The sequence below is a fragment of the Astatotilapia calliptera genome, chromosome 10 (assembly GCF_900246225.1).
Source record: "Astatotilapia calliptera chromosome 10, fAstCal1.2, whole genome shotgun sequence".
NCBI lineage: Eukaryota > Metazoa > Chordata > Actinopteri > Cichliformes > Cichlidae > Astatotilapia > Astatotilapia calliptera.
Genome location: NC_039311.1, coordinates 17,280,131 through 17,292,521, shown reverse-complemented (window position 1 = coordinate 17,292,521; position 12,391 = coordinate 17,280,131). Strand labels below are relative to the sequence as shown.

The window sequence follows — 12,391 nt, the reverse complement described above, 5'->3', positions numbered from 1 at the left end:
GTGGCTCCTGACAGCTATACCGTGAGAGAACACACATCAGATCCCCTGAAAGTGTCTCAAGAGCTATAAAACATGCTCATAATGTGTTGTTTAAATGTTAAATTATATAGTCATTTTCGCTATGACACAAGTTGTGCAGAGCAATTCTTGTCTGGCCATTTGTATGAGAGGACAGAGAGGTTTACAGTGAACGAAGGAGGATTTCCTACTGTGTTGTTAGAGGGCTGAAATCCTTTCAAATGACAGAGGTCATGAGCCTTGAAACGTGTTTTTAACAATCCCGTCTTAAAGGCACGGACACAGACACCACCCCGCTAAAGAGCCACTCATCACATCCTAAATGAAGGTGGAGACAGTGGAAGCTTTCCTCAGGGTGAAGGGAGAAAAGTGAAGGGGAGGAGCTGGCCGTGTTCGGGACTGAGAATCAATTTCAGGGGTGTGATGCCAGCAGAGAAAAGTAGAAGAAGAGAAGAAGAAAATCAGCGTGGAACATGTGTGTAGACAGACTACAATGAAGATAGTGTCTGAGAAGAAGTTTAAAGCAGGCAGTGAAGAAGCATATCTGAAAGTGGACCCAGCAGGGATGTGAGAAGGTGGTAGTGAAAAGCAAGAAAAGAGACTGAAAGGGAGCGGCGTCAGAGTGCAGATGGATAGAGACACACAACAGACAAATCGCATCCAGAAGAGCAGCTTTAGATGCAGCATTTGACTGTGCGCTTGTCTGTTGCAGGCGTCTGAATACTCTGAACAAGTGCGCCTCCATGAAACTGGACGTCAGTCAACCCAAGAAGAAAGTAAGTCAAAAATTTTGCCAATGAATTACAAGAACAGAGGTTTTTGCAGCTTGATTGTTGTTCCTCAATTACTATACACAGCTACAGTACTTGCTTGCCTGAAAATTATGGTGTGGTGTACTGTCAGTCACTGTGATGAAATGCATTTTGATTCATACTGTAAAATTGTTAGCTTGTTCAACAATGGATCCCAAATCTTTCAATAAATTTAAGCTATTTTTATTTTCTAGTATCCTAAACTTAAGACAGTAGAAGCTCATACTTCCTTTTTCCTTCCACAGGGTGATGACTCCGATGAAGATGATCCATTGGCTATCAGTAAAAGGTGGACGTTCGAGTGGAGCAGCCGACGCTGGTCTCGCCTACAAGACTTCCTGTCTGACAGCACCAATGAAAGCAGCCCGACAGGTCAGGGGGAGGGTCTGCACAGCACAGTGAGCAGTGAGAGCGTGCTGACAGACCTGAGTGAGCAGGAGATCACGGAAATCTCCTCGCTACACAGTGAGGACTCTGCCTCTGCCATGCCCGACTCCATATCGATGGCCTCCCTCTCTGCTTCCTATCAACCGCCACGGGAGCTCCCACACTATAACTCCCTGCCGATCAAAAGCAGCCGCCACGGGCAAGGGAGGCGGAATAAAGCCAAAGAGTTTTTGCGGCGAATGGAAATAATGCGTACTTGGGGGCCATCGACGAGGCGCAAGGGCTCAAACCGCAGGCCACCGCTGGTCATCAGCGGGCCGGTGTTACAGGGGGAGGAACCTCAGGCGCTGCAGATGCTCCAGTGTACGCCTATCAGCCAATTAGAGCAGAGCCCTAAACACAACCACCAAACTGATGGTGACATTTCCCCTGACTCTCTTAGCAAGGATTGTAAAGACCAGGTCACAGTGAGTGTGAGCCCCAGCAATGAGACTGTGGAGCTCCCTGTGAAGGAGCCTGTGTGCATAAAGCCCCGCACTGCCAGCAAGAGAAGCAGCATGTATCTGGAGGATATGGTGTTGCCTTCTCAGGGTAAAAGGACCGAAGGTCAGAGCCAGTTTGGCAGACACCAGTTTCACTCATATGAAAACCTCCTCATTCACATCCCCAAAGACCATAAACCAGGCACCTTTCCAAAAGCCCTCTCCATAGAAAGCCTGGCGCCTTCCCCTGGTGACAGAAACAACGACTCTCACGTGCATGCCCGAACTTCTCCCCGTGACAATGGCCTGGGTGAACCCTGGTCTGGTAAACCTTTGTCTAAACCCTGTCCTGGAGCTCCACGGGGCAGCAGAGTGAGTGTTTATGACAACGTGCCAGGCTCCCATTTGTATGCCAGCACAGGAGACCTGCTGGACTTGGAGAAAGAGGACAATCTGTTCCCTCACCTGGATGACATTATCCAGCATGTCAGTGGTCTGCAGCAAATTGTGAACCACTGGAGCCGTAGCGTGCTGCCCGAAGGGGAGACGGGGGAGGGGGAGGAGGAAGGGGAGGGCCGGACCACTCCCAGCGAAGGTGAGAGAGACGGGGTCTCCTTAAATGACACAGATTCAACGGGGACCAGCCGGGAGAGGAGAGACTCTGGAGTTGGGGCCTCCCTCACAAGACCACGGTGAGCAGCCCTTCAGCTTTTTAAAGGATAATTATGGTTTTATTACTACTTGAGTTGTGTTTTTATAGTTTTGGCCCTAAATTGTATTGATTATATTAACAGTGTAATCACTACAATCATGGCTGAGATCTTGAAGCACACCAAAGTACTCATGATGTATATAAGCAACAGTTTATTTGGGGAAAAAACAAAAGAGCACAACCAAAGTGTTAATGAAGCAGTGCACAGTAAAAAGGGTGGTGATCCTGGGTTAAATTGTGTTTATATTTACAGCTCGTTGTTCACTTTCATTGGTGGTATAGATGATAAACCATAAAAAAAGGGTCAGTTACTGCTTGTATGTTTCATTTTCTCTTGCCTGCGTAAGAGTAAATAGCTAATAGATAGACATCAGGCTTAACTGCTGCCTAGCAACACCTCTGTCAAGTATCCAGTACTGGAAAATTGGTGCGATGCCCTTTGTTGTCCATATATGCCTCTCTGGACATGTACTATAAATGTTGGGAGTCCAAATAATATTGCATGGTTCCTCTGAAGTTAAAATCGGCTCCAGCAGCCTGTGCTTGATGAATCAAGTGGGTGCCTTTCAAAGCTGAAGTCTTCTCACTCCACATCAGCACTTTGTCCTCCACCTTTGAACAGTTCTTACTAAGTTCATTAAGAAAAGTAATATATGCTTCTCCTACTCTCTGCTGGAGAATCATAAGAGCCCCTGATGGTTGAATGGTTGATTTTTAATCAAGGACCTCCTCTTTAACATTGAACAGGTTGGGTAATGTTTCTACTGGCTGCCTTCAGCAAATCAAATCTGTCTAACCTGAAGTTTTGTTTTAAACCAGTACAATTATATTCTTCCCTAAACGCTAGTTCCACAAAACTATAATAACAAGACTCAAAGTAAACTAGACTCATATTTACAGTGACTGAATCACAGTGTCTGATTGTTTGCTGGTATTTTCTTCCCATCCCAGTCTACGATGGCCCAGTTTCAGAACTTCAGATCATCTCAACCAGCCGGCATCTTCTCTGCAGATCAGCAGCCAATCAGCGGGCCAGCTCAGCCTGCTGCAAAAGTTTTCCCTGCTCCGCCTCACCGCCATCATGGAGAAATACTCGATGTCCAACAAACACGGCTGGACGTGGTGGGCGTGCATTACAATCACTGCACAATTTCAAGTCTACGTTTGTCTTTCAGTCATTCATTTATTATAAAACTAGACATTCACAACCTGTCAAACATACACGCAAAGTATCTCAAACTGTTTTATACATTTCTTTATCAAACCTCTTTCTTCATCTCCCCGTCTTTTTTTCCTCAAATATAAAAAATATAAACCATCTTTTTGGTTTTTCCTTATGTGGTCCAGGTTAGCAAGGTACAGTATGTTCTATACGCGTGACACTTTTTGCAGTGGTTATTTTTACTGCTTCCATTAACTCTGCAGAAGAGCTGAAACAGCAGGACCATATGGCCAACCATCAGCTTCATTTGGTTTCAAAACATGCATGCAGTTGGGCTCGTGCATGCCGCAGTGTTTGAACAAACTGGCTTTAGGTTGTCACCCCCACACACTTTCATCAGTTGATTATGCTCTCCAAACGCAAGCTTTGACTTGTTTACGGTGACCTTTGTTTACTCCTGTCAACCGGCATTTAAATAAAGAGAAGATAATCAAAGTATGTGCCACTTTTTCTGCCACACACTTAATTCTCTCTATTGCTTTCAGGTCTGTGCCAAAGTTTATGAAGCGCATGAAGGTGCCAGACTACAAAGAGAAGAGTGTGTTCGGGGTTCCCCTCATTGTCCATGTCCAGCGCTGTGGTTTTCCACTCCCCTTGTGTTTACAGCAAGCCCTCAGCCACCTCAGAACACATTGTCTGGACCAGGTTAGAATCAATAAAACTTTGTCCTTCTTAAAGCGCTACTGAAGGCGTGAATAAGCTGATAAACAGTTAATGCCCTGCCTGTCTCTTTCCCGTGACTGTCCCTTCCCTTCTGGTCTTCTTCTCTTAGGTTGGATTGTTCAGGAAGTCCGGCGTGAAGTCTCGTATTCAGGCGTTGAGGCAGCAGTGCGAGTTGTCTCCTGACTGTGTGAACTATGAAGACCAATCAGCTTACGATGTTGCCGACATGGTCAAACAGTTCTTCAGAGACCTGCCTGAACCTCTCCTCACAAGCAAGCTAGGAGAAACCTTCCTGCATATTTATCAGTGTAAGCCACCTCAGAGGCACACCTGCAGTCATTTGCATGTGACTGTAAATAGCTTTAATGGTTTAGTTGGCCTTAGTAAACAGGCAAACACAGTATATGTGATCTGTTTGTTCTTCTAATTAAAAATTAAAATCACATTTTAATTTCTGAACCAGTAAAAAACTGCTTCAATCTTTAATCAACGATATGCTATAAAACAACGTTGTTAATTGTATCCAAAATCATAAATCATATTCAGTCAAATATTGAAAACAGTATTTGCTATATAATGAAGAATTTCTATTGTTTAAAACCTTAACCACATTGTTTATTTGACCCATCACTCCTCCTCACGTCCATATTTTTCTTCAGATGTCCCAAAGGAGCAGAGACTGCAGGCCGTCCGAGCGGCCATCTTGTTGATGCCAGACGAAAACAGGGAGGTTCTGCAGACGCTGCTCTACTTCCTGCGTGACGTTACATCAATGGTGGAGGAGAACCAGATGACACCCATGAACCTGGCTGTTTGTCTGGGGCCGTCGCTCTTCCACCTCAGCATACTGAAGAGCGAAGCCTTATCACCAAGGTGCGCATATGGGATGATGAACACGCTGATTCTTGCATAAAAAACATAGAAGCTGATGAAAGTGAAATTAATAACTCGTATTTGCCTTAAACATTTGATTACATTTAATTACACTGTTTTAATTGTTTTTAGTTCTCCATAAATTCCACAAATTTACTCCTTTTGCTAAAATCTGATGCCACACAACACTAGTCTTTACAAATATTTCCTTGCATATAAAAATATCTCTCAAATTTCTCTTTTTAACTTTTGGATATTGGTAACTGATTTTATGCTTTGTTAATTGAGCAAATCTAAATACTACTAAACATTTGACTATTACAGTCATCAGTTAACAAAAGAAGGATTCAGTTGGTTCTCAGTTTTGTTCACAGTTATGGATTATTCTGAGCAGTGTAAAAATGTCAGTGTAAACGAAGATTGTAATTATGTGTCAGTACATTTAGAAAATCAACAATCATGGTAAAAAAGAAGATACGTCCCATTTCAGTTATAAGGTTTCATGTTTGAGGATAAAATTCAGTAGTACTTGGTCCTTACCAGGTGTTAAAATTAGATGTTTAAAACCTCAGGTGTGTCATTATTTATTTATTAAAATTGAAGAAAAAGTGCAGACACACTGTGAAAAGAGAAGTACACATTTATTTCTTCCTCCATAGAAAATAATGGGGTAAGTAGCAGCAAGGTTCTGCTAATCAAACGGTGTAACCACCCTTATAAAGATTGTTTGTCGTGCTACCACTCTGATTCTCCTTCCTTGTTGTAATGTTTGCTATTATTTGCATGAAGATCATTTGTATGTTAGGGATCTGGACTTAATTCTGTCCATTAATGACTCCGTATATATCACCTGTTGTACAGTTCTGTATATTCAATAATAATTTGTGTTCCTCAAGGTCAATTCAGAGGAAGTACACTACAGGCCAACCCGATCAGAAAGACCTCAGCGAGAACCTGGCTGCCACTCAGGGCCTGGCACACATGATCACCGAGTGCCAACGTCTGTTTCAGGTCAGGATCAAATACGCCACTATTTATTTCTGTTCACAAAGAAATAATACATGACTCTATCTTTATGTAAGACACTGACAAACAAACATGAAGCTGACTGATGTTTGCCCTGCTGCGTGGTTAGTAGCCAAGGCCACGTTATAATTGCATTTAATGAGCTCATTTCTAAAACTGTAGCTCATCATTACTTTGAGGCTGTCAGCGTGTACAGTATGCTGCTGCTTTCAGGGAGAAAGACAAACAGATTTGATTACTATGCATGCGGTTTGAAGGGTTTTCATACAGGACTGAATGATTAGCTCTTCTTAACCCACAGAGGACTGCAGAATTCCTCCAACACAGGGAAATGACCAGTGAGGTTATGTTTAGAAGATAATGGATATTAAAACGTTTTACCAAACTGACAGGAGCTGCTGTAATACACTATTAAACTTATAACTACAGTTCATTTTCCTCTGTAAAAGTTTTTGTATTTAGCTGAAGTGGTGCTGTGTGATCTGATTCACTTTCTCTGGCTGTTCCACAGATCCCAGAGGAAATGGTGACCCAGTCCCACAACTCCTACATGGAAGCTGAGCTGATGGTGCCCCCGCTGGACGAGCTTTGCAAAGCTCACGAGGAGGAAGTGGATGTGGACGAGGAAGAAGAAGATGAGGAAGGATCCTATCATGCACACCTAGAAAGGCTGATCCAGAACCTGCTGAAAGAGGCCAAAGATAAGAGCAAAGGCTGGGTGTCTCGCTCAACTACTGACCATACAGAACTGTCATTTAAAAAGGTATGTGTGGCTACTGAATCTCTAGAATAATGGATGGATATTGGGAGGGTTTGGAAGAAACTGGATGCAGAGCAAGGACCACAGTCATACAGGCATAGAAGCTGTCAGTAACGCCCATTAACACTCAATTGCTGGGGAAAAGTGTATGTTGCACAACCAGTTGGCTAGTGGTTGTGACTGAGAGGATCCTGGCAATTGCAGCAGTGAAATTTCTGCAAACACTTGCAAACTACTTGCTCGATGATGATGCAAACTACAAATGTTGGAAAGCTGAATCTTTTGGAATGAGGCCATTTCCAGTTTAAGATGCACTTTTTCAAGTTTTACTACAACGTGAAGAGATGGTAAACTGTTTGCAGAGTCAGCATCTTCCATACAAATACTGATCACTGTAGTTTGCTAGTAACAAAAGTTTTTTTGGGGGGGGGGTTTGACCATCTCTATATTTGCATGTGATTTAAACCTAGCTACAGCCAGCAGCCACTTGCCAACTAATTAGAAAATGCATATTTTTCTTTAGCAACAGAACGTTGCTCAGGTTTTTTCTGACTAGTCTCTTGACCTCTGTGACTTGGGCTTGAAGTGGAAATCAGAAAAATATTGTTCTTATTCATGTCTGTGCAAGCAGATTATCAGAAACATATACTGATTACATCTACATCTAACCACTTAGTCTGGTCTAGGAAAATCAAATCTATAAAGTTTCTAGTATTGCCCTTGAGATACACCTTTACATAATATTTCGCTCTTCCAATGTGTTTCTCTCTAAGGTAGGAGACGGTAACCCTCTGAGGAGGTGGAGAGTGTGTGTCGAGGTGTCGGCAGCTCCCGCTGAGGTGCTGCATCGGCTGCTGAGAGAACGCCCGCTGTGGGAGACTGAATTACAGCAGGAGAAGATTCTGGAGACGCTGGACAAACAGACGGATGTGTACCTGTACTCCTGCTGCAACATGCCACCTCAACCCACCTGTGAATATGTGGTACTAAGGTCAGGGAAACTAAATTTCGTTTGCATTTTCTTTTTGCAATCGGTGTTCTCCCTCACATAAAGACTGACGTGTTGAATGAAAAGATTAAGCAGAAAGAGCAACAGTATGTCTGTTTAAACAGGGCTTTACATACAGGAGAATTTTTAAAATACCACACTGGGTAAAAAGAAGAGCTGTGACAAGCGGCTGATTAGTTGTTGGAAAGAAAATTGATATGTTCTCCAACTCCTACAAATGTAATGGGGGCAGGTTCTTCATATGTGACAGTTTGCAGCTTTTATTCTTGGCAAGACGAGACATTTATTATTTAATAATATGAACATTTTGATTGCCTGTTTCAAAAATGTAATCGCCCGAGAATTTACATGAAATTGTTCCTGAAAATAAACCATTGATAGTTGAAGCCCTAATAAGAAAGAATACCTCAAATTGACTCCTTGCTTGTGTCCTTTAGATCATGGCGTACAGACCTCTGTAAAGGCTCCTCTGCGCTTGTTAGTGTGTCTGTCGATCATGAAGACAGCCCACCGATAGGATCAGTGAGGGGGGTTGTGCTGGAGTCACAGTACCTCTTAGAGCCCTGTGGGACGGGGAGGACCAGACTCACCCATATCTGCAGAGTGGACCTCAGGTGTGGATGCACCTCCAGGGTTTTTAAAGTCTTATGTTTCAACCTCGTCTGCAGTCGCTAATGAGTGTGTTTCTTGTTACAGGGGAAGATCTCCAGAATGGTACAACAAGGCATTTGGTCACCTATGTGTTAACGAAGCCCAGAGGATCCGCTCTTCTTTTCTCCCCGTTGACCAGACAAGCCCCGAGGCCAAGCTCTGAACCCCAGAAATTAAGCTTTGTCTTGGGTCACACTGCCAAAGCAGCTGAGCCTGAGAACCAGTGACCCAGGAGGATAATCACCCAGGCAGTGGACTTCAGCCTTTTCACGGTGCTGAGGCATAGGAAGCTTTACTGTACCACACACAGACACACACACTGAAGGAAAGAGTATTTGTGTCATTTTATCAGGTGTCTTTAAACAACATATCACTACTTATTTTGATCATAAATCATTATTTTCCAAGCCTTTAAAAAACACAGATTCAGTGTTTGTTTCCAGTAAAGTAATTTAGTGATTTGACACCAGGTCTCATGTATCCATGTAGATTATTGGAACTACATTATTATATTATTATATTTCTCTGATTTAATCTTCCAAATCTTCCAGTGACGAGGTAAGGAAGCCAGCACCAGCAGGTATGATCATGACGATGCTGCTGCAGTGGTTGGGTTAGTGTTTAACCTTCACCTGATCACTTTCATGGTTACTGTAACAGAGTACCTAACAGAAATGTACACCGAAGTTAAATATAAGTTATATTAGAACATATAATATAAATTATATGAATATAAATACAACAGATATTAATTATCTTAACTAATTTTACATGACCTGCCTGACAAATATACATGACAAATTTGATCAAAGCATTTCACAATGTTTTCTATTAATAGAAAATAGATAATGTTACTTCTATTCTGATTCCATTGTAGAGTATTTATATAAAAAAAACAATCACACAGCATTGATAGTATGTGATGATCTTCAAATCTAAACTAATAATACACTCGTGCAAACCTCCATGACATGCAGGTTTGCTCCTTTATTAATTAATACACATGTAGTTATTAAATGAAAAACTACACATACTGTAAAAATGCAAAGAAAACATCTGTGCTCTAAAAATACCAAGACCAGCACATAGTTACGTGTCAGCACTGTGTTGTGAAAGCTGCACTAGTTTCAGGTGAAATGACTTTCACAAGGATCTGAATCACATAAAGGGAAAACACTCATCGGGTCCGTGAACGTGCTCAGCATACATTTTGTGGAGATTACTGTTTATTTTGTTCTCTATTGTCACTATTTACAGTGTTATCTAAATGAAATGCCATTTTAAAGTTATTGTTGTCATTACCTTTCTGTATATTGTGTCACTGTTGCTTGTTTTGTTTGTTTTTTTTGCTCTCATATTATACAATGTCTAAGACATGTGACCATTGCTCTGCTTCTGGGAAGCATGTTTGAAATGTTTGCGAGTGTGCACGGTGATGCCTGTGTATCTGCATTCTGAATATATGTACAGGCTGTACTGTAAATATCTGCAATGCTTTCTGTGCCAGCAGATCAAACACCATAGTTTTTCAGGGTCTTCCTATCATATTGATATATGCTGAAATGTGAACCTTCCATATATTATCCTACTAAAGCAATAGCAGACTAAAGCTTTGTGGCTCTTATTGTTTCAGCTGTAGGCGGCGCTGCTACGGTGTTACTATGATAGGCTATAATATTTTTACAGTGCTGGCATAATCCCGCGCGGATGCCTTTCGCTGGGGAACAGTGTGACGCGTGTGTGTCTAGATGTGTGTATGTGAGCGATAATAAGACAGACAATGAGTGAGAGTCTTTGACGTGAACCCTCAGCCGTGTGTGATGAGGCTTCAAACCTAGCTGGGTAGGCCTGGTTGATTTATGCTTGACTATTTCTGATAAAGTGACAGAAAACAGAACCGTGGTTACTGAACATGAGAATAAAAATATCAAATGTCAACAAAAATGAAATGTCGTCTTCAGTTTTTCTGTCTCTGATTTGTGTAAATTATTCAGTAAATTCAAGAATATCAGGTGTTATATATCCTCATGTCCACTGAGGGGTGCTGTTGCCCCTGAGGAGTCTGAATGAATCTGGAAAGTATGCCATGGAAAGTATTTTTAGATAACTGAGTTAATGAAGAGTCATCACAGCATCAGGGGGGGCATCCCTGAGGACTTTTTCACTCTTCTCTCCTTGAGTCCTTTCAACTAATGGATGGGAACTAAAACTCCGATGCTCAGATCAATACTCCATCACATTTACCTACTTAGCCATGTTAGATGGGGACTCTCGCAGAGGGCAGCAAAGGTGTTTGAACACAGACTGCTGCTCCTCTCAGCTCCCCTGTCTGTTATTCTTGTGACAACACAGAAACACTACTTTAACTTCTACCTCATTTAACATGTCAGTGGTTTTATCAGGAAAGTAGGGCATGCAGTAACATCCCCTGCATGTCAATGATCCTCTGCGCTGTGGGTGTGCTTCAGCTACACTACTCCATGGGCGCTGACAAATGAGAAACACCATGTTGCAAATTACACTATGAAAAAAAAAATGTTACTGAATCAATAGTTTTCCCATGAATCCTTTTTCTTTTGTTTTTTTCTTGGAGCCGCAGAGGTCTAAGCAATAAATGAAGCCATGGTCTGTGTAACAGAAAACTGATGTGACATGATGGCCTTCAATATGTGCAGAAAAATACAGAGGGATTTAAAACAGCATCAATATTTTTCTCACACAGGATGACCCTGCAAAATGATTAGAGAGGGGGGGGGGGACCTCTTCTGGAGGGAACAGGAAGTCCAGCTGCTGCACCATCACTCTAAATAATCTGGTATGTAGGGCACCGTTTTGTCATGTTTAAATTTACTTTGTGTTCATTTGCAGAGGTTTTAAACATGAGGAGATCGCGAGGCCGAAGAAGACGAGCAGGAGTACAAGCAGTGTGAGCTGGAGGCTTATTTTATCATGTCAAATTACTTTTTAATGCAATTGCCCATGTCATCTTTCCACATTCTGCATTTCTACTTTGTTAGTCATGTGTGTCTGTATGAGACAGTAACAATCAGTCTAAATCAATAAAGGCTCGTGCTTAAAAAGTCTTTGTTAAAATTCAATTCATTATTTATTGACTTGATATAGTTTAGTTATCTAACATGTTCCAGTATGCACAGTATTCAGTTTAACAGCATTTGTTTTGTGATGTCTAAATACATTCAAGTCCTTATGTGCTTTATTGTACTTTCTTCTCAGAATCCTTCTGAGGACTTTTTGAAAACTTGACAATATATAATAGAGTTCCAGAGTTGTTGACAGACGTATTTGTGATAGATACACTTCAAAGCCAACTGGGGCTTTTCTTCTTTGCTTTTACTCACTTTGTGTTCTGGCCTCTGTCACAAATACAAGAGTTACTGCAGTTGGCCAGTTGTAATGCATTCTTTCTTATATAACTGTCATATTATATATGAAGTTACATATTAAGTCAGGTGACAAAAATGAATCAGTTATAGATGAGACTGAGGTAATGAGAAGACTGGAGAAGGCCTGGATGTACCATAATTTTCAAAAGATGAGATAAAATTGAGGTCACTATATTTGGGCCTAAAAATCTTAGAAACCAGATATGTTCTCTGGATGGCAATTACTTGGTCTCCAGCAGCACTGTGAGGAATCTTGGAGCCATTTTTGACCAGGATATGATACAATATAAGCATATTTAATACATATGCAGGACTGCTTTCTTACAATATCTATAAAGAAGCATCCTGTCTCAGACGGATGCTGAAAAACTA

The 12,391-nt window shown here is 41.7% G+C and overlaps 1 protein-coding gene across 4 annotated transcripts in view; it reads left to right on the top strand.

Moving 5' to 3' along the window:
• stard13a (StAR related lipid transfer domain containing 13a) overlaps nucleotides 1–10,568 on the top strand; it is a 51,336-nt gene extending 40,768 nt beyond the window's left edge. For all 4 annotated transcript variants that reach the window (XM_026181698.1, XM_026181700.1, XM_026181699.1 and 1 more), the window contains 11 exons: nucleotides 731–794; nucleotides 1,076–2,391; nucleotides 3,363–3,533; nucleotides 4,119–4,278; nucleotides 4,406–4,604; nucleotides 4,956–5,169; nucleotides 6,066–6,180; nucleotides 6,707–6,958; nucleotides 7,729–7,946; nucleotides 8,402–8,578; nucleotides 8,661–10,568. In XM_026181698.1, the coding sequence (XP_026037483.1) occupies nucleotides 731–794; nucleotides 1,076–2,391; nucleotides 3,363–3,533; nucleotides 4,119–4,278; nucleotides 4,406–4,604; nucleotides 4,956–5,169; nucleotides 6,066–6,180; nucleotides 6,707–6,958; nucleotides 7,729–7,946; nucleotides 8,402–8,578; nucleotides 8,661–8,778 (3,004 nt within the window). In that variant the 3' untranslated portion in view covers nucleotides 8,779–10,568. The remainder of the gene's footprint in view (nucleotides 1–730; nucleotides 795–1,075; nucleotides 2,392–3,362; nucleotides 3,534–4,118; nucleotides 4,279–4,405; nucleotides 4,605–4,955; nucleotides 5,170–6,065; nucleotides 6,181–6,706; nucleotides 6,959–7,728; nucleotides 7,947–8,401; nucleotides 8,579–8,660) is intronic.
• The last annotated feature ends 1,823 nt before the right edge of the window (nucleotides 10,569–12,391 follow it).